The 22,017-nt window shown below is 40.3% G+C and overlaps 1 protein-coding gene across 12 annotated transcripts in view; it reads left to right on the forward strand.

Annotated features, from left to right (window-relative positions):
* The window catches only part of CACNA1C (calcium voltage-gated channel subunit alpha1 C), a 490,124-nt gene that overhangs the window by 273,968 nt on the left and 194,139 nt on the right, over positions 1 to 22,017 (forward strand). For all 12 annotated transcript variants that reach the window (XM_075051200.1, XM_075051188.1, XM_075051198.1 and 9 more), the window contains exons 4-5: positions 13,372 to 13,511; positions 21,231 to 21,370. In XM_075051200.1, coding sequence (XP_074907301.1) covers positions 13,372 to 13,511; positions 21,231 to 21,370 — 280 coding nt within the window. The remainder of the gene's footprint in view (positions 1 to 13,371; positions 13,512 to 21,230; positions 21,371 to 22,017) is intronic.

Raw genomic sequence — 22,017 nt, forward strand, 5'->3', positions numbered from 1 at the left:
CTCAGGTTATTTTTCTACGCTTCAGAAGATCCTTGTTGCTCTCCCCTGGTCCCTCTCCGGTCCATCCTTCATTCACAGAATTTCAGCAGAACTTTCACCCCTGCCGTGTATAGCAGAAGGGTTCTTTCTTGCATCTTGTGGTTTCTACATTTGTTTACACATCCCAGCATGTTGTTTGCTTTTATTTTGTTTTGCAATAGCATGACATTGAGTCATATTCAGTCTGTGATTGACTATAACCCCTGGAGCCTTTTCTGAAGATCTAAAGCACTAAGGTGATGAGACAAACTTATCGCTGGCAATCTCATCCTTTCAGTCAGCTCTAGAAGACTTGTGGGATAATTTAGCCCTACTAGTTTCATATCTGGCAAGTTATACAAGAGATTTCACTGTTATTTCCATTTTCTGTGTAACAGCCCAACTAAACATAATATAGTACGCTGAATCTAACAGCATCAGTTCTTGGTAATTGAACCTTCCATGAAGAAAACGGTTGCAGAAAGGAAGCTAATTAAAATTAAAGAATTTCTCTTAATTATTTTATTTTATGGCCTTTGCCATAGGCCAGTGGATTCATAGTCCTCCTTGCTTATTTTGTTTTAATCTCCTTGTGAAAACAAATTGAGTTTGAAATAAAGCAGAGTGAGATAGCATAGGAGAGTGAAACAGAGGACATGCAAGTGACAGACGTGTCTGGAAGGTAAGTTGTGGAAAGTGGCTTGTGGAGTCATGCTCAGGGGCTTGAGACAAGTCTTTGTGGCATGCTATCTTACTAACATTTTTCCACATCTTTGTGAATCCTGATGGATCCTATAAAGAGGGAATCATTATGAAAGAAAAAAATTACCTTGGAAAACTTCAGTTAAGACTGATGGACTAAAATGGGAAGATTTCAGCAAAACATAAAAGTGTTTGCAAAAATCACAAGGTCCTTTTCCATCCTTAAAATGTTCTATGAAAATTTAGGTTGCTGTCCTTGTTCTTGCAGGCTTTCAAGGGATCAGAATAAACTGTGGACTGAGCAATGATTATTACCTGCAAAATTCGTTCTCCTTCCATCTATGTGTTACTAATGGTACCAAAGATAGTCAAAGCAGAATGAAAGACTAATATTGAAATTATTTTTCACCATTTCTGTGTTTGCTCCTTTTTACACCCTTTTTGCTGTTCTGTAAATAATTAGCAGCTTATTCCATTTAATTAGAGTTTTTAATCAGTTCCACCATTAAGCTCAAACATTAGCACAACACTGCCTTAGCACAGTTTGTAGACAACTAAAATAAAACACTAAAATCCCTCAAGCCTGTGCAACTCGATTTAGTGTTACTGTAGGAGGATATTTCTGGTATTACTGGTCCAAAACTTACTATACTTACTCAGTTTTTACTCGGTTCTTGCTCATGCTCTATCAGCAACGAGCCCAACTTTACTATGTGTGACCTAAAACGTACAGAAAGCAGGGTGGGGGAACGGAGGGGTAAAAAGCCAGAAAATGTCATGCAATGACACTGTGTGGAGTCTGTGAGACTGTGAGGAGTATGGACTGAGCACAGGAAAACACTTATGCCCCACCAAAGTTCAAGTACAGGCATCGGCTGTCTTTTATTTCTGTGGTGTAAGCTGGGACTTGGCCAGCAGCAAGGCAAAAGTGATGCGTTTAGTGTATTACAGATCAGTCAGAACAACTAGTCAGGATGAAAAACTTGGAAGACATCCAGCGCAGCAGCCTATAACATTAATAGCATTAAAAATAATTTTCAGACAGATCAATATGAATCCTGTTTGCTTAGAGCCTGAGGGTGATTAAAGAGAGAGGGAGCCTTGGGAACAAAGTAAGTGAAAACACAAAGTGTGTAACATCTTATTTTCATCAAGTGAACACAAAATCTTGAAATCCAAGTCCATTTGGCAAAACGCTTGCCAGCCCCAAGTGGTAGTCTGCCTGACGTAGAGGAAATCTGGCTGAGTTCTTAGAGATCATTTCACCAGAGCGACCTCCTGAGTGATAGGCGTCATAAGGATTTGACTGTAACTGATGAAAGGGAATTCTGGTTGCGGGAGGGATTTGGATTTTTTTCAGACAGGCTAGCTGAAACCTAATTTTCCCTTTAGACAGAGATCCTGCAGCCTCCTTTATCAGGAGATAAAGCCACCCCTGAAGCCAGGGAATGTAGGAAGAGTATGCCTTTTTGCAAACTAGCCAGAAGCTAATCAAGTTGAGTTTAATTAAGGAGCATTATAGGATATTAATAATATTCCTGACCTTTCACTGTCCAGAGTCTAATATTTTTCTTAGTTTTTATTCTAAGTTTATCTATGTGAGAATAAATATTGTCTTAAGGGTTTAGCATAGAAAGAGAAAACACAGGTACACCGGCTGCATCTCCTCTGGCATGAAAATTAGTAGCTCACCATAGTTCTTTACAGACTTTTCACTTGCAAAAAGTGGCACGGGCGCACTGTTCATTCCTTATTAATGCCTGAACTTCATTAGAAATCCTTCTTCCTTGTTTTTAATGAAGTAAATGCATTAGCATGCATTAACCCATTTTGGAGCTGTTTCTCTTCTTTGCATTTTCCCTCCTGCTGGTTTGCCGGTCAGGCTGATGGAAATATAGGCGTTGTCTGGGAAATTCCAATATTTCGAAACTTGGTTTTGTTGAATATTAGAATGAAAAGTTTGGAGTATTCTATATGTGGTATGCCCCCTCTCTACTGTCCCTAAAGGAAAATTCTCAGAGAGTTTCAGTGCAGAAATAACAGAGCATTATGTTTAAACATTTTTATTGAACAAAAGTGTTTTACCATTCCCAGATCCATATGTTTGGCTTGCTTGAAGCAAATCCAAATATTTTGTTATGACGTGACCTTGCATTACTCTGCACCCACCCAAGCGCTGCCGTGGGCTTTGTGAGGGTGATCTAGCGTCCTGCAGGCTGAGGTTACACCAACTTGACACCTAGCTCCAGCCTAACTGGATGGAAGGTGGTGATGTTTGGCAAGATTATTAGTTTGCCCCTTTCTCCTGCAATACGCACACATGTGAGGATGAAACGCATGCTTGTCTTACCAGAAATGAAAATACGTGCCCTAGTCTGACTGGCGGGGTGGCGAGGGGCAAGAATCCAAATTCCATTTTCCAGCTTCTTGTCCTGGGTCTATTTCAACATCAGCAGCTACTACAGTGAGGGTCGGCAGAGTGGCTGGTGGGAGTCAACCAAGGGACAGAAGAACTGGCAAAGAATATCAGTTGTTTGGGGTTTTTTTGGTTAGCCTAAATTAGCAAAACCTGCTAAAAACTAAAGCACTTCTTTCACTACTTGCCCAGAAGAAATCTTGCTACTCTGCAGAGCTGCACCCTTGTGAGCTTTATCTGTTTAAAATGAAGTCCATTTCTATTCTCTGGGTACTGCACAGGTCACAGTCATGTTTTTAATTACCAATTAGACTTCCATTAAGGAAATAAAATGAGTTTTATGTGCTGCTTGTCAAAGGTCCTTATAGCTGCCTCGTTTCATGTGCCTGGTCTGTTCAAGGAGCAAGCAAATGAACAGAAACTTACTTAGGGTAGTAAACAAAAACTGAAATCCTTTGCCCCATAGAAGGAAAGATACAGGCTGAGATGGAGAAGCTGCAAGGACTTTTCATTTTTCAGTCTCTTCAGTTGTGTTTTTCCCGTCTGCCATGAGCAGTGTGAACAGAATGTTAAATATGCCCTTAAGTTACTCATGGAAAGAAAAGGTCACACACACGTATGCACTCCATCTCTCTCTCTTTCTCTCATACGTGTGTGTATATTGTGTGTTTGTATGAACATGTACAGAGAGACCCCAGCCCTAGAATGTTGACCTGTGGGACCAATTTATTTGCTTAGAAATTTCAAGAGGGAAAGGTTATAAATAGTCATAAATTCAATTTATTTATAAAGCATTCCCTGTCAGGCGTCACTGCACAAACAATTATAAAAGAATTGTAGTAGATTAAAAACATAAATTAGAGCATCATAAAATGCACAAGAGTGATCGGATTTGACAGAAATGTTTTAAAAGTGGGATTTGATGAGCTCTTCTGGGTGGTCAGTCAGAGAAAAGTCTGTGCTCAGTGGCCTATTAAAACAAAGATTCAGAGCCAGATTTCTGCAGGGGGTCTCTTGTGGCTCCTCTAGTTCTTAGCTCAGTAGTTGAGAATAATTCACAGAGGGTCTAAATAGTGCTGGATGTGGCTGTGGTTTCTTGAGGAGCCCATGTTTGCTAACATCTGATCCCGTGTTTGGTGGCCACATACTTCTTTCTTTGGCTGTTTTCATCTTTCTTTCCCCTGCTAGTACCGTTCTCTTTTAAAAACATGTCCTATGTCAAGGGCTTGCATGAGAGAGGCAATGCCAGTCATTCTGTCAGCTCATTACGTCGTGGTGCCCTCTTCAAATCGGGGTTCCCCCTGCAAGGCAATTTAGGGAAGGTTTCTAATTCTTTAGTGTTACCTGAGAAGCTATAAACACAATGAAGAGAAACGGGGAATTCATCCTGTAGACAATTGCTGACTTACCTAGTTAGAGGATAACACTTTCCATGTTAAAATTAGAAGCAAAATTCTCCCTGGTTTAGATTGTATTTTAGTCTAACCTGGCATGTACTAGAATTACTCAAAACCTTGTAGGATCAGATCATTTTTATAAAGGAAAAAAAAAAAGCTTTTTGAGAGAAAAGATGCTTCATTAAATTAAGGGTATGGAATGCAACTCCTCCACACCCCTTATCCATGAGAGGATTGTAAAAACCCTTGGCACACAGAGAGTCTCGTTGTGGGTGTATTTCCAAAGGAACTCACTATCCACATGTTGATCTCTGTTGGAAATTCAGTCCTTCATTTTGGGGCCCAATTTTTGGTGATCTCTTAGAAAAGATGACTGAATAAGAACATGAATGTTTTTCAGCATGCCTGTCCATATGACAACAGTCTAAGCTTGCAAGGCAGACAAACTACAGTTGTCGTGATGTTGATTCCAAGCAGTTAAAAAAATCATCAGGTCCTGAAATCACGTGACTGACTTGAAATTAATAAAACTCATTGAGACAGGGTTAATTCTTTTCAGCAGTCAGACGCTTAGGATTCACCTTTGTTAAACTTTTTTCCTACCACTAAGAAGTTTAGAGACTTGTTGAAAAATAATGTACTAAAAGCACTGATTGTATAATGATGATCAGATTAAAACAATATAATGAGAACAACTCCGGACCTGTGACTGGTACAAAACAATAAAATCATTAGAACAGTTATTGCTGAGGTCATGTAGCTTGTTTCCAAAAGCAAGTGTGCTTGTGTATCCTGCTTAGATGATGTGCTGTAAAGAAGATCTTTTAGAAACTGTCCTAATGAGTCAATATTTAATTAGATTTATTTTTTTTAAGAATTCCTCCTAAAGTGGGAGATATATATATATATATATATTTTTACTGTTCTGCCTGGCAACAAAATGCTGAATATTTAACACTAACATGGTTTTGAACATAGAAAGGTTAGGTTATGCTAGTGTTTTCTAATATTAATAATAATAAAAAACATTAATAAAATGGAGCACTGAAATGTTTTATGGCTGAAAGACTTGTATATTTCATTGCATACATGATCAAATTCAGACACCTGAGCATAGTGAATAGCCAATTTCTAACTTATTTGAGTCATTTTGGGAGCTGGATGAGACATGACATGCTTTGTGATAATCTGTTAGCTATAGCTGTCATAATGGGGCTGCTCTGATTTAAATGGATGCTTCTGGTACCCTGTCCTTAATCAGCAGTTGGTAGATGGACAATTGACTGTGGTGTTTCAAATGGCTGTGCTAACCTTGGGAGAAGACACTGGACTGCCTCATTGCCTCTGAAACTACATAAAGGAAACTAGTAAAAGCTTTCTTCTAGGGGTGAATTTAATTCCTAGGCGTGGTAACAACACAACACCTAGCCAGCTTTTAATTTCTATCCAGAGACCCTAAGTGAGGCTCTCTCAGTCATAAACCTTGTGCTGCCTTCCCTGATGTTGCTTCCTCCTAGAAGCGTAATCTCTTGTTGGTCTGATCAGAATATAAAGTGACAGTTCATGTCAATTTAATCAGCATAGCGGACTAAAACAAAAGAAACTAGGATACGACATTCTTTGCCTCTCCAGAGCTGTTCAGGTTGGGATGTTTGTACATGGCCTGTTAGGATGGCTTCAATTCTTGGTCATGCCAAAGAAAAAACGAGCCCATAAGGAACATATTCCCTGGATTTAATTCATATATAGGCAGGATCCTATTGTTCTATTTCAGTTCCAAAAAGAAGAAATGTTGAGCAACAACACCCAAGAGATTTCTGCTACTGCTAGCCAAAGACTGTAATGAAAATTCTTATATAGGTTAGACATTATCTAATTGGTACCGGAGTCCAAATTTTAAGTCCAAATGGATGCATAATCCTTCATTTGAATCCAGAAAGGTGCGTGCTTGACCACCTCTATTGTGGAGAATGGGGCATCCCACTGGGAAACATTGATGTGCAATGGAAAGGCAATAGCGAGTTTGTTAGATTATTCTGAGGACTAGAGGTGCATTTAGAATGATAAAATATGCATATAGAGTGTCGGAAAAAAATAGGGGTTGAAAGGGACTTCTGTGGCTTGTCTAGTCCAAATTCCAACTCAAAGCAGGGCTGTCTTCAATATTAAATTAAGTTCTTTAGTATAGAGGTTTCAGAATAATACTCCTCTTGTATTGTGGTCCAAATTATATTGGCACGTCAACCTCTTCTGAAACGTAGGATTCCCAATAACTACATTATTCTCTATAGCTGGAGCCTGTTTCTCCACCTAACATTAGTCAAAAAATGTGGGTGAAATGATAGCAAATCAGAACAGTAATGGTATTAATCATCTGTATTTTGGTTTGAGTGAATAAGGATCATATGGCTCACAGAAAGGGAAATCGTATTTGTACAAGGTACCTAGCACAGGGGATTGACCCCCTTGTACCTTGGCTTTGTGCTACAGTTGGACTCTGACACAAAATGTAATTCCACTGAACCTGTAAATAAATTCAAATTGATCCTTGCCAAAGTGCTGTAAGAAAAATATGGAGCTTAGACTAGATCCCTCAAAAGACCTATGCATGAAGTATTCATTGATTTGCCAAGGCACTCTTGAATATAGGATGTGTATCAGGTCTGTAATCATTCAAAACTATTAGTGTCCTCTCTTCTATTCATTTCAGTGGAAATTTTTTAAATGTATCGTGGACACGTTATGAATTATCATAAAGTACCAATGGCTGGCTTGCACTACATTCCTGTTTTATAATTGCCTATTTCATATTAGTGAGAATTCTATCTTTGGCTTATACTTCTAGTGTTGGACACCTTTAAAGTAGCTGCATGTGAGAGTATCTCCCATTAACAGGTGTTAGTTAAAAGGTGATATTTCTGTGGTGCTTGGTATGAATTTAACTCTGCTCGTTGTAAAGCCTGACGTTGTATAGACACTGCCTTTGGGTGGAGTGGAGAGAAGGCAATGCTGATCATATTTGGAAATCTAACCTTTCAGAAGCTGTTCTGACTTGGGTTATGTTTAGTTGAATGCCAGCCACCCACTTCCTTCTTTGGACTTATTTTACCCGTCAGGTAAAATCAGATAGTGTTCTTTTGCTCAATTTTGGGGAATATTCCTTTTGGGCAACAGGTAAAAGAGGGGACAGTGTGGTTTAGGAACAGCAGTAACAGCAAATAGAGTTATGTTCGGCTGTATGCTATCTTATCATCTCTTTCTATTTATCAAATAGATGGATATGGACACTTGTTTCTGCAATGGCAGTAATTTTAAGGAGAAAGAAAGAAAAAAAAAATCCAAACATGTTCCCTGCTTTAAGCTTTATTCCCTCGCGTGCTTGTGTACTATTTTCAGGCATACATAGCTGAAAATGTCTCCTGAGTAATTGAGTACATTCAGAGGTAACTGATTGTCAACAAACCCGTCTTAACATCTGCTTTATTGAATTGAACCTTTAAGTGCACGCATAAGGCTTTTCCTCACCGAAGGTCAAAGTTATTAATGCTAACAGTAGTCTCCAGGTCAGCATATTTACACAATGAGGATATCCGTACCTCGGATGTGATGATAACTTGTAATCCAAAAACATGGAACCTTTTTTGATAAGGTCTCTAGGCCATCTTTCCCAGCACTGTAGTTTAGTGTCCTTACTGCCCATCAGAAAAGATTGTTTTCCCTACTAGGAAAAAGTCTGAATGCTTCCACTCTGACTTGTTTCTTTCAGAGCCTATTTATGCAATTAATGCCAAAACATCCTATATGACAGAGGTCCTTAAAATACTGCTGTTTTCCTTGGACTACTGAGTATTTGTGTTACTGAAGAAATGTATTCTCTTATGTTTAAGGAAGCACTAGGGAATAATAATGCAGACGCTGACGTAACGTGGTCTAAGGTCAAACAGGCAGCTTTGTAAAGGTTCTAGCTGTGCAGGGCTTGCTGCACATTGCTTCAAATATATAAGCTCTAGTTTTTGAAACATGATCTGTAACAAACTGAGCAGAGCGCAAGCAGAGCGAGACAGCAAAGTCTGAGAAAACTTTTTGTGACTGAATTTTAGATTGTAAACTCTTCAGACTGGGGTGTATGAGATGTGAGGACCTGACTGTGATTTGAGCCTTGAGAAACTCTTGCAAAGAAAATGTTATAACCTAGTAGTGGTGCTGGGTGGATGGGGTTTGGAGAGCTAGGATCAAGATACAGTGAATCATTCTGAGGACCATTTCTCAGAAACAGCAGTGGTCTACTCACTCCTCTCCTGACAGGAGAAAAGCCTTGTGGCACCCTACGGTAATTTCCTTGGATTTCCTGTTTTCAGACTCCTTTTATGAATGCAGGATGTCATTAGGTACAGTTTAAAAATTATAAACAAAACAAACGTATGACGTCTTCAGAAGGCATAAGGGATTAGAGGGGTTTCGTACTTAATACAGTAATCCTCTTTTGGAAATATATCTTACAGCCTTAACAGTAAGTTAATGTTTGTTTCTTTGTTAAGACTAAGATGATGAACAGTTCTTTTTCTTGGCAATGTTAGTGCTGGCTAATCTGTTAGCTAGGGTAACTGATGCTTATGTCCTGTATCTACAAAAAACAAAACAAACTCAAAAAATCAGTGGTAGAGCCAGTCCCAGAACATCTGCATATACTCCAGAGACTGGCCAGTTTTCTAAAACTTTTGTCCTTCCTCTTCTTCCACTCATATATTGTTGCTTTCTTTCTGTGGTTTTTGAAACATCTTCATCACTATTGCCCAAGCAGGAAGCTCCTGCCTTGTAGTTCTGCAACCTGCAATATGCTTCATGTATTTCAGCCACATCAACAGGGTTCCCATTTCTAAGACACAAATAGAAAAATACTGTTCTCTCTTTCTCACAGCTCCAAAGTCAGTTCCCTCTCTTTTGATGCTGTGGTTTGGATTTGTGTTTCAAGGGGCAATGCTGTTGCTATCTCCTTTCCCTCCCACAAAGGTAGTGGGCAGCTCCCTCCCTCCCTCCCTGTCAGCAGGGAGCTCTCAAAAAGAAATGCCAATATTTGTCTAGCTTGGTTTCTTTTAAAATGCCACCAAATTGGCTTCTCAGAGGACTGGGGGTTATGGATACTTTGCAGTGCTATGCCCCGTGGGAGCTTGAAACACTGGGGCCCAGTCTGCCTAACCTGTGAGAGCAAAACTACAAATGAGCAGCCAGAAGTGTAAATGCCCATTTAACAGAGGCAAATTAATTGTTCTGTGACTGCTGAGGGCAACAGGTCCTCCTCTCATTTCTAACCTGGGGGCAGGGGGTGGCTAAGTCACGTCTGTGAGTTCACCAGGCGAGGTGGCATCAGAACTGGGACTGCAGCCCAGGTTCCTGGGAACCTAGATATGCTACGTCATTACTGAGTTATGCTGTGTTCATGAAGGCTCTTGAGTTTTATAGTATAAGGAGAAAGGGGAACACAAATTAATTTGTAGGCTTTTCAAATTCTTCTCGAGTCTAAGCAGGAGTAGCATCCTGAAATGGTCTTGGAGTAGCTGCACTGTTTAATCTCGGCAGGATTTTTGCTTCAGTTTTAGATCCTGAAATCATTAATTTAAGTGCAGAGGATCATAAAATTTCTCTCCTCTGCTTAGCATTCTGTATCTTATGTTCATTTCAGAGACTTTTATAGATTTTTATTTTTTATGGATCTTTCCACCTCAGCCACAGCATTGTAAGGAATTTATTCAAACAGCTTGTAGTTGTATATGTACATATGCATATATCCATGTATAGGTATATATATGTGTGTGTGTAATATTTTGGCATATTATTACCTCAATAACATGGTTCAACAAACAGCATTATTACAATAACAAAACAGGACTTTGTAGTCCCATAAGCATCTTTAGAGGAAAAAAGGTATGAGGCTCCTAAACCCAACCAAATGGAACTTGTTAGTTGTTGAAATACTGGCTGCTCTGTGCAGTATTAAATTTTTTTTTAAAAAAAGTTGTTCCAGAATTTTCTCAAGTATTTGCTTTCTTGGACTTTTCATTGCATTAGTACAGGTATTTCAATGAAATTCATGGAGTGGAAAGGCTCTTCTGGCTGGGCAGGCCTGCGTAGCACTGTGGCCACAGAAGAAGCATAAAGCCAGATAGAGCTGGCAGCAGCATTTGTCCTAGGGTGCCTGGAGGTCAAGGACAGTGCTTGCTGTTAAATCACTGGGCACGGGATCAGCTTTAGGCCTTCCTCATCAATTGTCCTGCCGATCTGCTTCAAATTGGATGTGGAGTTATTAAATGAGAGGGTGGGGTCCTCATCATCCTCTTGATATCAGTCTAGGCTGTGACCACCAAGAGAGGTTTTAGGGGAAGGCTGTCTATTAGGGCCTACAGCACTTCTCCATGAGCCCATGTCTCTGTTTGTGGAGTGGGATGCCAGATGAATTGAGCACACAGCGTAACCTCAAAGGTAGTCTGAATGAGAGAGTGGTCTTGGACCTACTGTGGCCCTTTTTGTGGGAGGGAAAGAGAGCTTGCCCACAACTGTGGAAAGCCCTTGGCTGAAACGGAGTGAGACCCATTAATGGGCTGGGTTGCAGCACGAGAAATTTTCATTTCTATCCTAAAAGATGTTCATTTATCCCTACTGAGGCCACGTCCATCCCACGCACAACACTCCCTACTCCCATCCTCAGTTCAGGGCAGGTTCTTCACACAGAGAGCCCATTTCCATCTTCATCCAGCCTCTACACAGGCTTTGCCTTGTCCTGTCAGAGGTAGGGCATCGCCTCCCAGGCAGAGCTACTGCGTCTGGCCTGGCGCCATGCTGATAGAGGCATGTGGCAGCACAAAGGTGCAGGGCAATCAGAAAGACGCTGCGTAGACTTCCCATCATACAATCATTTTGTGGTTTGGTTTGGTTTGTTGGGGGTTTTTTGTTTTGTTTTGTTTTTTAAGAGGTTTCGTGACAGCTTGTCTTACTTTACAAATATGTGCATAGAGCTTGATTTTTTGGGTCTGTCTGACTATGATTTGTACATCAATTAGTACCCATTCTGTTGTCAGCAGCAGTGGAAGGAGAAGGACTGCCAGGTTAGTCCTTTTTAGGAGTGTGCAAGCCATTATGGAGCTCTTTTCTGTGGCCAAGCCCCTAGCTGGGCTCCTGGTTGTTAGCATTTATGTGCCAATTCCTGTACTAAATAAAGTAATGCACTTACTATTTGTAGAGCTGGGGACATAGTAGTCACTAGTATTGTATGCTGTTGTTTGTTTCTCTGAGCTCAAGGAGAGGGAAATCCTCAGTGTGCTGACCTGTCTCCATCTGGGACAACAATGGACAAATTCTGTGCTGTGGGCCCATTCAAAAGCTTTACAACTGGCTCAGATAACTGCAGAATGATACTTTTTCTTTTTTAGGTATTCCCTATACTAAGTGTTGGGGAATACTACAGGCATTATGAAAGCATTGTCTGAGGGAAAACAGCAATATTTTAAAGCACAAACATGTACTTGCTACTGCTAGATGGGATTTCTCAGTTGTGTAAAATAACACATTAATGTAAACATGCAATTGCCTTTTTTTGATTAATGGGTTGCTAGTGAGTTGTTAATTACCTGGAGCTGAATGGAAGATGTTCACATGGGCAGCTGTCAAATGATGGAATGATTTTTTTTGTAATCCTGCACATTTTGTATTGCTGTATCACATAAAAGTGTCATACATGCACTCAACTGGACAAAGGAACAGGGCAATTGCAGTTTGGAGCTGAAAAGAAAAATAAAGTAGTAACCTGCCTGATTGTCTTGCTGGGTACCCTGTAAGATATGACCAGGAATGCCTAGGATGTTTTAATTTGTATTTATCTCAAATTTTTATTTCTTTAATGTGAACTTTTAATAACTTTGTAGTTTAACCTTGTAGGGACCTAATCTCCTTTTGCTGTCATCTAGTTTTCACACACTTATTTCCCACTCAGCTTGCCACGCAGCACTTTTGTAGTGATTACCTAATGCTGCAGTTTCCCTCCTACTTAGGTGGAGGTCCCTATCATTTCTGCAACACTGCTATTCGTATTCCATTCTGGGGCTAAAAACACCAGAGATGAGAGAGAGTGAGCCTGCATACTGACTCCAAAAGCCCGCTTGCTTGTCCAGAATCAGGCTGTACTGTCACTGGAAGTGACTTTGTTTGGATATGCTTAATTGCAGCCTGTATTTCATGGAGACATATACATTTCTGATGAAATGACTAAAAGCCTCTAGCATTAGTCAGCCTGATCTGTAAATCGTTTACCACCAATATTCAGCCTACCTATTCCCCAGCAACAGAAAAGGGAATCCCAAAGAAGGTACAGTTTGACACATGCATCAGTCTCAGGTGGGCCCCTCTCTTTATTTCTCCCCATCTCTCTCCACAACATTGCATCCAGCAATATTTCCTCTCCAGAGGCAGAAAAGGACTGGATGCAGCTCATTTTGACAATATTTGGCAATGTACTCTTGTAGAAAGCTGAGTGCTAGAACATGCCTGTTGACCCTCTCCCCTCCTCCTTTGTACAGTCCTATGCAGTGGTTAGACCCTGCCAAAAGCAAGGGCAGCAAATCCCAGAGCCTAACCAAAATGGACTGCCACTGTCCTGTCAGACTGGCTGCAGACTATGCAAGTCTGAGGAGAAAAGCTCTCTGGCAAGCCGTGCATGTTAAATGTACCCAAGTGGCGAGTCAATGAGTTGGAGGCTGCCTGGGTGGACTGTGACAGAAGAAAACGTCCTTATCCACACTTTGTCACTTGCGCTAACCATTGTCTCTCTTGTTCTCTTATCTTCCCCAGGAACGAGTGGAGTATCTCTTTCTCATAATTTTTACAGTGGAAGCATTTTTAAAAGTAATAGCATATGGACTTCTCTTTCACCCCAACGCTTACCTCCGCAATGGCTGGAATTTACTAGATTTTATAATTGTGGTAGTAGGGTGAGTACCGACATTTTGTCTTTGAATGCACTGCACACATGGGGATACTGGCAACCTTTGGGAGCATGAGGGTGGGTGAATGCTTGGTACATTACGTATGGGTGATGTTAGAGGCTGCTGCCCATCATGTTCCTCCTACAACCACCATTTGTTCCTCCTATGTTAGCCCCCCTACAGATTCTACATTTTACCAAGTTTTATTGTGTAACCTAAAAAAATAGTTAACTCACTGGTCTTCTGCAGGTATAACTTGATTCATGCTAATTTCAGTGTTTAGCAATGATTTACCTTGGGGTAAAGATTCAGGATTGACAATCAGCTGATGTACATTTTCTGTGTGGTATCCCTTGCTGCTTAGCCTTTTCCAAGGCTTTTAATGGTTTGCAAGACATGGAAATTAAACTGCTCTTTGGGAACAGGGATAAAAAGAGGAAGCAGTGCAAGGCTGTTGGGCAAAGTCAAATGCCTGAATATTCTTAATTGGAAGAAAATCCCTTGTAAATATGTATGAATATTTAAAAAAAAAATCTAGGTGGGATCCTTTAATTAAGATAAGAGTTGGATGACGAATAAATTCTGCCATCTTGTGAACTTTTACTCTTTCTTATTCTCAAAGATGGATGAAAAATTTAAATCCCATGTTTTCATACTTACAAACAAAAATATGTTCTTCAGTTCAATTGCACTGTTCTGCTGGTGATTTCCACACTTGATTTTTAACCCTTTTAATGTTTTAACCTTTTTAAAGACTAATTTTTCTATTGTAGATCAAATTTCCACTTTGAGCTGCAACCTTTCTAATCCCCTTATTCCCCTCCATGTTGTTCAAGCTTGGCATTTAATTCATTCGAATAAAAGCAATGTAAAACACCTTCTGCTTTTTCTTCCTAAGGGTAAGAGATAAGCAAGGGGTTTGAATTGTGGTTGTTGAAGGGAAGAGGTGAAGGATAAACTATGCCTGAAGACAAAGAGAACAAGTATTTCTTTGCTTAAGTAATTTGTCCCATCCTCCCACCACTCCATTGTTAGAGTTTCATCGCCCACAAAAACTTGCAGTCTTTTCACCTCTTTACCAAGGAAACCCCGCATCAGTTCATAGGGAAAATGTCAAAAGGGATGCTCTCAGTCATCAAACCCCCCCTCATAATTTCTGTCCCAAATCAAAGTCTATCTAGCTCCTTGACCATTTTTGTAGTGGCCCCCCAAAATTACATCAGCAAACTGCTGTGTGCCACCCAATCCCTCCCACTTTCTGTCATCATGGGGAAAAATGGGTGGAAGGAGAATTCCCAATGAGGGGGGCGGAGGACAAGCTGGAACCTATTCTTAGTCCCAAAACCTCTCCACCTCCACATGGGCATAACGCTTCTCTTTATGGCAGTGCTGCCCAATTGTTTTTCTCCTTCATTCCTACCTGCAGCCAGAGGATCCAACAGCAAATTAGTAACTGGAAGTCAGAAAATCCCCAGCCCCTACCCTGGCACTGATGTCCAGTTCTGTAGCTGGTTCTGCCTTTGAATGCCCTCAGATATCTCACCTGCTTGGGAATTGCTGCTTAAGTTGAAGAAAGACTGGAGAACAAAAGTGTTATGAATGTGATTATTCCCTTTTCATTTTTATGAGAAAGAGACTTTTTAAAAAGGACATGTTACTACTTCTTCTTCCATTGGAACACAAAAGAGCAGGGCTCCAGAAATCACAGGGCAGCATTATATCTAGTTTAAGTACAGTCCTTTTCAATTTTCCTACTAGGGCAGTTAATCAGCAAGATGATATTCAGAGTGAAATTAATTCCCTTGCCACTGACAGAAGCTGCAGCTCTCAGCTCTTCTATCTGCTCTTGCCTCCAGCAGCGCTCAGTCACTAGATGGCAAACAAAAAATGTAACTGGGGAGGGATTACATGAGTATAATAAACACGGCCAAGACCCCAAGGTCTCTGTTAAATAGTAACAATCTCAAGTGACAGATTCCACGTCAAGGCCAGATGGGTTCCTTTGATGTTTATCTGTTTAAACTCACTCATACAGTACCACAGCCTATGCTGGTGCACTGCTTTTTCTCTCCATAACCGCTCTGCAAAATCTACGTGGTGGTACCATCTGTTACTGTTCTGCCCTGTCTTCTTTTCCTAGGCTCTGTCTGAAACCCCTCAATGACATTATGTTTAAATTTCAGTGTATTTGAATATTTTGTCAAGGAGGAAGTCCTATGGAAAAGGTTAAAAATAAATTCTAAAGAGAGAGAGAGAGGAGGAAGAAAGCAAGCGCTGGTAATGTTTCCTTGTGGTGTCTTTTTCTGCCTATTGATGGAGCTATTGGAGAAAGCTGAGTAATTTGGACACAGCTGTAGCACTGGACAGAGGCATTTATTTACTATGTGGGGCAAAGGATGGTGTGGGACTCATACCGGAAGCATCAGGTCCCCAAACAACTGTGGTAATTGCCATTCATGCTTGTTCTGCCTTAGGAATCATCTTCATTTTAAAGGATGATCATCCTTGCTACAAAAAATAGAAAGGCTAGGTGGAAAATACTTCTTCAAGTACTGTTAGAAGTTAAAGGAGCAAAAAAACAAGACAGGTTTTAGATCCTTTGTCTCTAAATCCACCTAACATACACTGCTTACCACCTATATCTTGAAGAGATAATACAGCAGAACTGGCTTAATTTATGTTAAAACATACAAGTTAATAGAGTAAGAGGAAAATGGACATGTGTAGGACCAAGCATAAATTCTAGAGGGAAGGCTCAGTTTCTATAAAAAAATTGTATAACAGTGCGCCTGTATGCTTTGCCCTGCCTTCTGAAGATAGGTCCCCTGGTATCCAAAGGGATTTTAAAGTCAGTAGTTCTAACAAGGCCACAGGAATACGCAGCAGCAGCAGAAGGGAGCACTGAACACGACTGCTACATTTTCTGGAGAAAGGATGCACTTTAGACCTGTAGGCTTGTAACAGCTTATCATTCTTGCAGTGTGGGAGATCTGCTTATTCACCAGCTAAGTCTTTTAAAGCTTGATTCTAGCTTATCTTTAAATAGTCCACGACCCTGCTATAGCAGCACCATTAAATGCTGCTTTGAAGAAAAATGTCTGTATGAGGGTATCAGTCAGAGGCTCTGTGGATAAGAACATTATTAGTTAAGAGTAGAGATCGCACCCCTAAGATGCCTAATGAGGCACAACCCACAAACACTAATGATTAGTCAAATTGTTTCCTACTTCCTTAAGTTTTACTGTTCCTCTTTTGGAAAACATTAGAACTTACAGATAGAATAGTGATGTCCTTTAATATTAGGCTGTTGGAGGAAATTTCTCTTGAGAGAAGACTAACTTGACAATGTTGTGCTAGAAGAATATCTGTCTTTCCTGGAAGTGCTGTGGTTTGTCTGCCAAGCACAGTCATTCTCCAAGGACATATAGCTTCTGCCAGAAAAAAAGGTGTCGTAATTTTAAAGGCAGTCTTACTTGGGAGGTAAGCAGGTGAAGGTATTTGGAAAGGATCTGAAATTCAAAGCAGACTGGAAAATGTGGTCACAGTATATCTCTTTCTGAAGACCTGTGGGGAGTTTCTAAAGGGCAGACCCAAACACTTTCACACTCACAAATCAGAGGTGAACTGTAAAACGCTGTGAAAAAAAATCATTGTACTTTACTATTTCTTTATACCTATGAGGATCTTTCAGCTGTTTTTCTGCTGATTTTTGGCCTTAGAAATACCAAGCCTTCTGTTTTCTCTTTACATTCTGAAGGCCCTTGACAAGTTCTTTTTTTATGTTATAAAAATCAGTGTGCCCTCCCCACAGAGAAAGAGATGAAGAGCTGTAGAGCAGGTTACAGCCTTATCATGCTGCTCTTGGGGTCATCTAGCAAAGTGAAAACATTTTTGATATTTCAGATGTCAAAAGGGAAACAGAAAAATATAAGAAAGAAAAACAGTGAGGCTAGCTTCATACCTCACAAGTAAATGTAAAAATAAAAAAGTGGAATGTGTCCATACATGCATGTGTGTGACAGAAATTTATTTTCTGCTTTATAGTTCATGTGTGTCAAATTAAATTAGTTTAGGTGTAGTCATGCCACAAATGAAATTCAGAAATAAAGATGCTGTTAATTGTGCTTTGTCAGTGGAAAGTACTATCTCCAAATGAAAATGGGGCATGGATTCAGGCTGGTGGAAAGTAGTTAGCTGGAAGGAAATAAGATTGATTTCTGTATTTTATTTTTTTTTAAATGGTGAGGTTTTCAGTGGCCACAAGAGATTAGCCCTCTTGCATTTTTATACCATCCAAACTTTGATTTCTCTGTCAGCAGTGTTCTCACACCATGCTTGGAGCATACATTTCAGCTAACTCACCTACTGAGAAGAGAAGGAAAGAACTGCACCTCGCTCCACCATACCCTCTGTAAGCTTTTCCCAAAGGTTTTCATCAAAGAGTAGATTTTCCCATGTAAATACAGGTATAAGGACCCTGGTCTCCTGTTTTGTATCAGTAGCTTAACATCTATCCATCTTTTTTAGGATTGGAAAGCAATTAGCTGAAAAACTAGAAAGTCTGTAGAGCTCATAGAAACTACAAACTGAATATGGGTTGTGGTTTTTTTTCTTAATTAGAGGATAATGGAAGGGGATGTCAGAAGCCTTACGTTTCTTCTGTGTCTTATCATTGGTGCTATTTCTGAAAAGGACATTTTATTATTTTATTTTTTTCCTCCCCTCTGGGTCATAATGAGTTACAGCCAAAAAAGCATGTGGTAGTTGTAGCCTCTGAGTCATAGATATTTGACCATGCCCTAACTCAGGAGGCAATAGGGACAATGAAGTAGGATTGGCAAGATGTACTATAAATTTGAAGAGTGGAGTAGAGATTCAGTACACCAGATTGGGCACAGTCTAGACCCCAATACAAAAAGGAGAGAGAGTGACATAAATGAGAGAAATAAAAAGTTGTATTGCATTAGTAAAAAGCAGAATTAGTACAGGGAGAGATATTAAGCATGGAATAAATGCCTTAGAGCAGGATTAGCAGGAATAATGCAATTCAAGTTTAAACATAGGTTTGTAAATAAGGAGCAGCAGGAATTACTGCAAATTATTCCTGAAGTACAGTAGGCAGATGACTGTGGGTACCTCAAGAGAGCATGCTTGGCACATCAATGCTGGAGCACACAAACAGGGCCAACTGGCCTGCAGTGTAGCTGCATTAGTCTGGGAAGGCACATTCTAGCTCCAGTGGAATAGCCATCCTACTGGTTATGTTTCTGCTCCTCTTGAATTAATTTAGGACATGTATAGCTTTTCCTAGAATGCAGAAATCTAGAGCAGCTCATGGTTTGTCCATTGCATGGGTGGCAAGAGAAATGCCTTTGGTGCTAGCTGCCAAGAGCTGCTGTTTGGTAAAACATGGGGCCAGTGATAATGGGGACTGGGAGAATGGACTTCCAGTTTTGTATAATTGCTGACTCAGAGTTCCTTGAGATTTCTTGTCTTCAGCATTGCAAGAGAGCTGAAAAACAGCGTAAGAAACCTTTTGCAGTGAATTCTTTTTCCTCCAGAGGATCCCAGGAGACTGGGACTGTTGTATAGGTATGTCACTCATCATCTAGTATGGGAATTCTGTTGACTAGGAAGATAGAAATGTTTGAATAAGAAATAGGGCATATTTCTAGAGCTTAATCACTAGCTTACTGAAAATACATTAGGCCAAATTTGACCTACAGCGTTTCTATTATGAAGACCAGCAGAAAATTGCAACTGTGTAATTTGTGTACACAGCTCAAGAAATACATACATTCCAATAATTCATGTTCTTTGCATCAGCCCTTGTTTATCTCTCTCTGTGATATCTGTAGTCAATGCAGTATTTCTCATAGGCTCTGTTTTTGTCTTCTCTGCATCCTGCTTCTCAGTCTGCAACACCTACAAACTCAGCATCCAACCTCGGCACACACAGTTTTTCCCACGCTTGTTACCTAGTTGTTAAATCTTTCTGCAGTGCTTGAAGTTGAGGCTTTGAATAGATCCAGTTAGGAGTTCCTCAGTCACAGCTGACAAGTTTTATAAGACTCTTTATATGAATTTTTTTTAAAAACTGCTTAAGAATCTAATTTCGCATTTGCACTCCCCTAATCCATGTTTTTGTGCGGATTTAGTGCTGGGGAAATGTGTTGGCTTAGATGCTTCAGCAAATGAATCCTTCTTTTTCTATCTAGGGCAAGCTCTCTCTGTTTGTTGGCTCTATCAGTAAGTTTTAACGGTGGAGTGCGGGGATTGGAGCTCCTTGTAAAGCAATCAGGCAGCGCAGTCTCTGCTTGATATGCAGTTTGGGGGCTCTCTGTGGAATATGCCAGTCAGGGCGTATAGATGAGAACCTGACAGAGGCACTGCAGTCTGCAAAGTCTGAGAGAGAAATCAGCCAGTGCTGAATCCCAGCCACTCCAACTAGGCTGTTTCTGGCATCCCAGGCAGCTTCTTTAAAGTTACCTCTGGTACCTCCATGGCAAGCTAAGGGCCAAGGGGTCTCTGCCACTCACAGGCAAGCATTTTCTACTGAGCGCCAAACATCCATTTAGACTGGAACAGCTTTTAACCTCTACTGAATTTGGCTGGGTTCAAGCTGATGACTTTAAGGCTGAAAGCAATGTCATTAGCAAATTCATGAGGAATCCGTCCTCCCCCAAAGGTGCTAATGTTTTACCAGAAAAATGGAAGCTGCTTCCTGAAAGCTAATTTATTAAATCAAGTTCTTATTAACACATAGGGTGAGCCTTCAGCTCTTTCACAGAAGTACATTGTCTTTTCTTCCTTGCTTTGCCTTTTCAAATGTGTTCCAAGTGAAACATCTTCTCCTTAAAGCAGCTACTCCTACTAGCCAAGATAAAACATTAAGACCGGTATAATAAAACATTCTAATAATAAGACTCCTACAGTTTTGCACTTTCCCTAGCCAATGCGTCAGGGAATTTACAAATGGATACACAAGCACATAATCTAAGCATATTCCCTTATCTAAAAATTGGCACCTTGAAGGATCCCTGAGTTTTACACCAAGTTCTGCCTGCAGTGACCTTGGTGAATCTCAATTCCTTGTAAAATGGGTGACAGATAATTCATGATTGGATTAATTATGGATGATGATTTTTTCCCCATGGTGGATTGTTGGTTAATAAAGACAGCAAAGTATTGGCAGCAGAAAGGGCAAAACCTAAAATTTGTGCTTTCTTGCCTTTCTGCCCACTAAGTAAGTCCTGACTGTCTGGTAAGGACAGCCTGAAGGCTGCCTTCAGAATCTGACCCACGTACTCTGCTGGTGGTGACCCTTTAAATTCAGCACAAGGCATTGCCAGAAAGGCCATTTTGAAGCACCCGGCAAGCCCCAGCACACAGGGCGGGGACCACACATCCACGTGCTACCAGGCAGGCTGGTCGCTGTGGTAGTCCGTAGCTGGCTGTAAGAAGCCATTAGGCTGAAGGAGTATGTCGTGTTTATGTCTGCTCCAGAAACAAAGTGTATTGCAAATGGTATAGACATCACCATTAAGCTATTGCATATGGGAAGAGTCTGTCTCTCCTCCACCATATGTGAATGTCGACTGAGATGTGTGACACTCTTCACAGGTCTGTGAGATAGTTTGGGTGATATGATGATGATGATCTCTGTTCCTGTTTAGCCCAAGCCTTGCTGTCTGCCTACAGATTGTTTCCTCTTTCTTTTTGCAGGCTTTTTAGTGCAATTTTAGAACAAGCAACCAAAGCAGATGGGGGGAATTCAATAGGAGGAAAAGGTGCCGGATTCGATGTTAAAGCACTGCGGGCTTTCCGAGTATTACGTCCGTTACGGCTGGTGTCTGGAGTACCTAGTAAGTAACATCATTGTTTTTCTTTTATGTATGTCTGTGGTGTGTCATGGGGCAGAAGTAATTTCTGTAACAATTTTGAAGATAGAGTGTGATGCAGATTATTTTTGATGTGTGTGGGAGGCCTTTTTTCAAATTAATGTATCCATGATAAACGTGATATTAAACAAAGGATGACCAAAACAGAGCTGAAGGGGAATGGAAGTTTCATGGTATGTCAATCTGATTGTGCAACCTTTATAAACTGAAAGTGGGAGATCCAAGATCTTCGTGATTTCAAGTAAAAGATCCTTTAGATAATTGTAAAGTCATAGTGTATTGTTGATATTATAAATACTTGACCTTGATGGAAATGCTGTATGGTCATTTGTGTTGATTTTGGAGGGAGAGGAGCTTTTTCATTAAAATTGCATTTTCTTCTTCACACACGATGTTCTGATCAAGAGCACTGGGAACAATCTAGAACCAACAAGACATAGGGTAATGACACAGTCATGTTCTTTGTTAGTCTTATTTGCTTAAATTATTTATAATGTCTCTGAGAAAGTCCTCAAGTGCCTTTTGATAGTCTAACATCCATTTTCTTATTTACAATGAAGGTATGAGTAACTGGAAGTCTGGTAATTCTATTGTGGAGGTGGAATATGGAC

The sequence above is a fragment of the Buteo buteo genome, chromosome 19 (assembly GCF_964188355.1).
Source record: "Buteo buteo chromosome 19, bButBut1.hap1.1, whole genome shotgun sequence".
Taxonomy (NCBI): domain Eukaryota; kingdom Metazoa; phylum Chordata; class Aves; order Accipitriformes; family Accipitridae; genus Buteo; species Buteo buteo.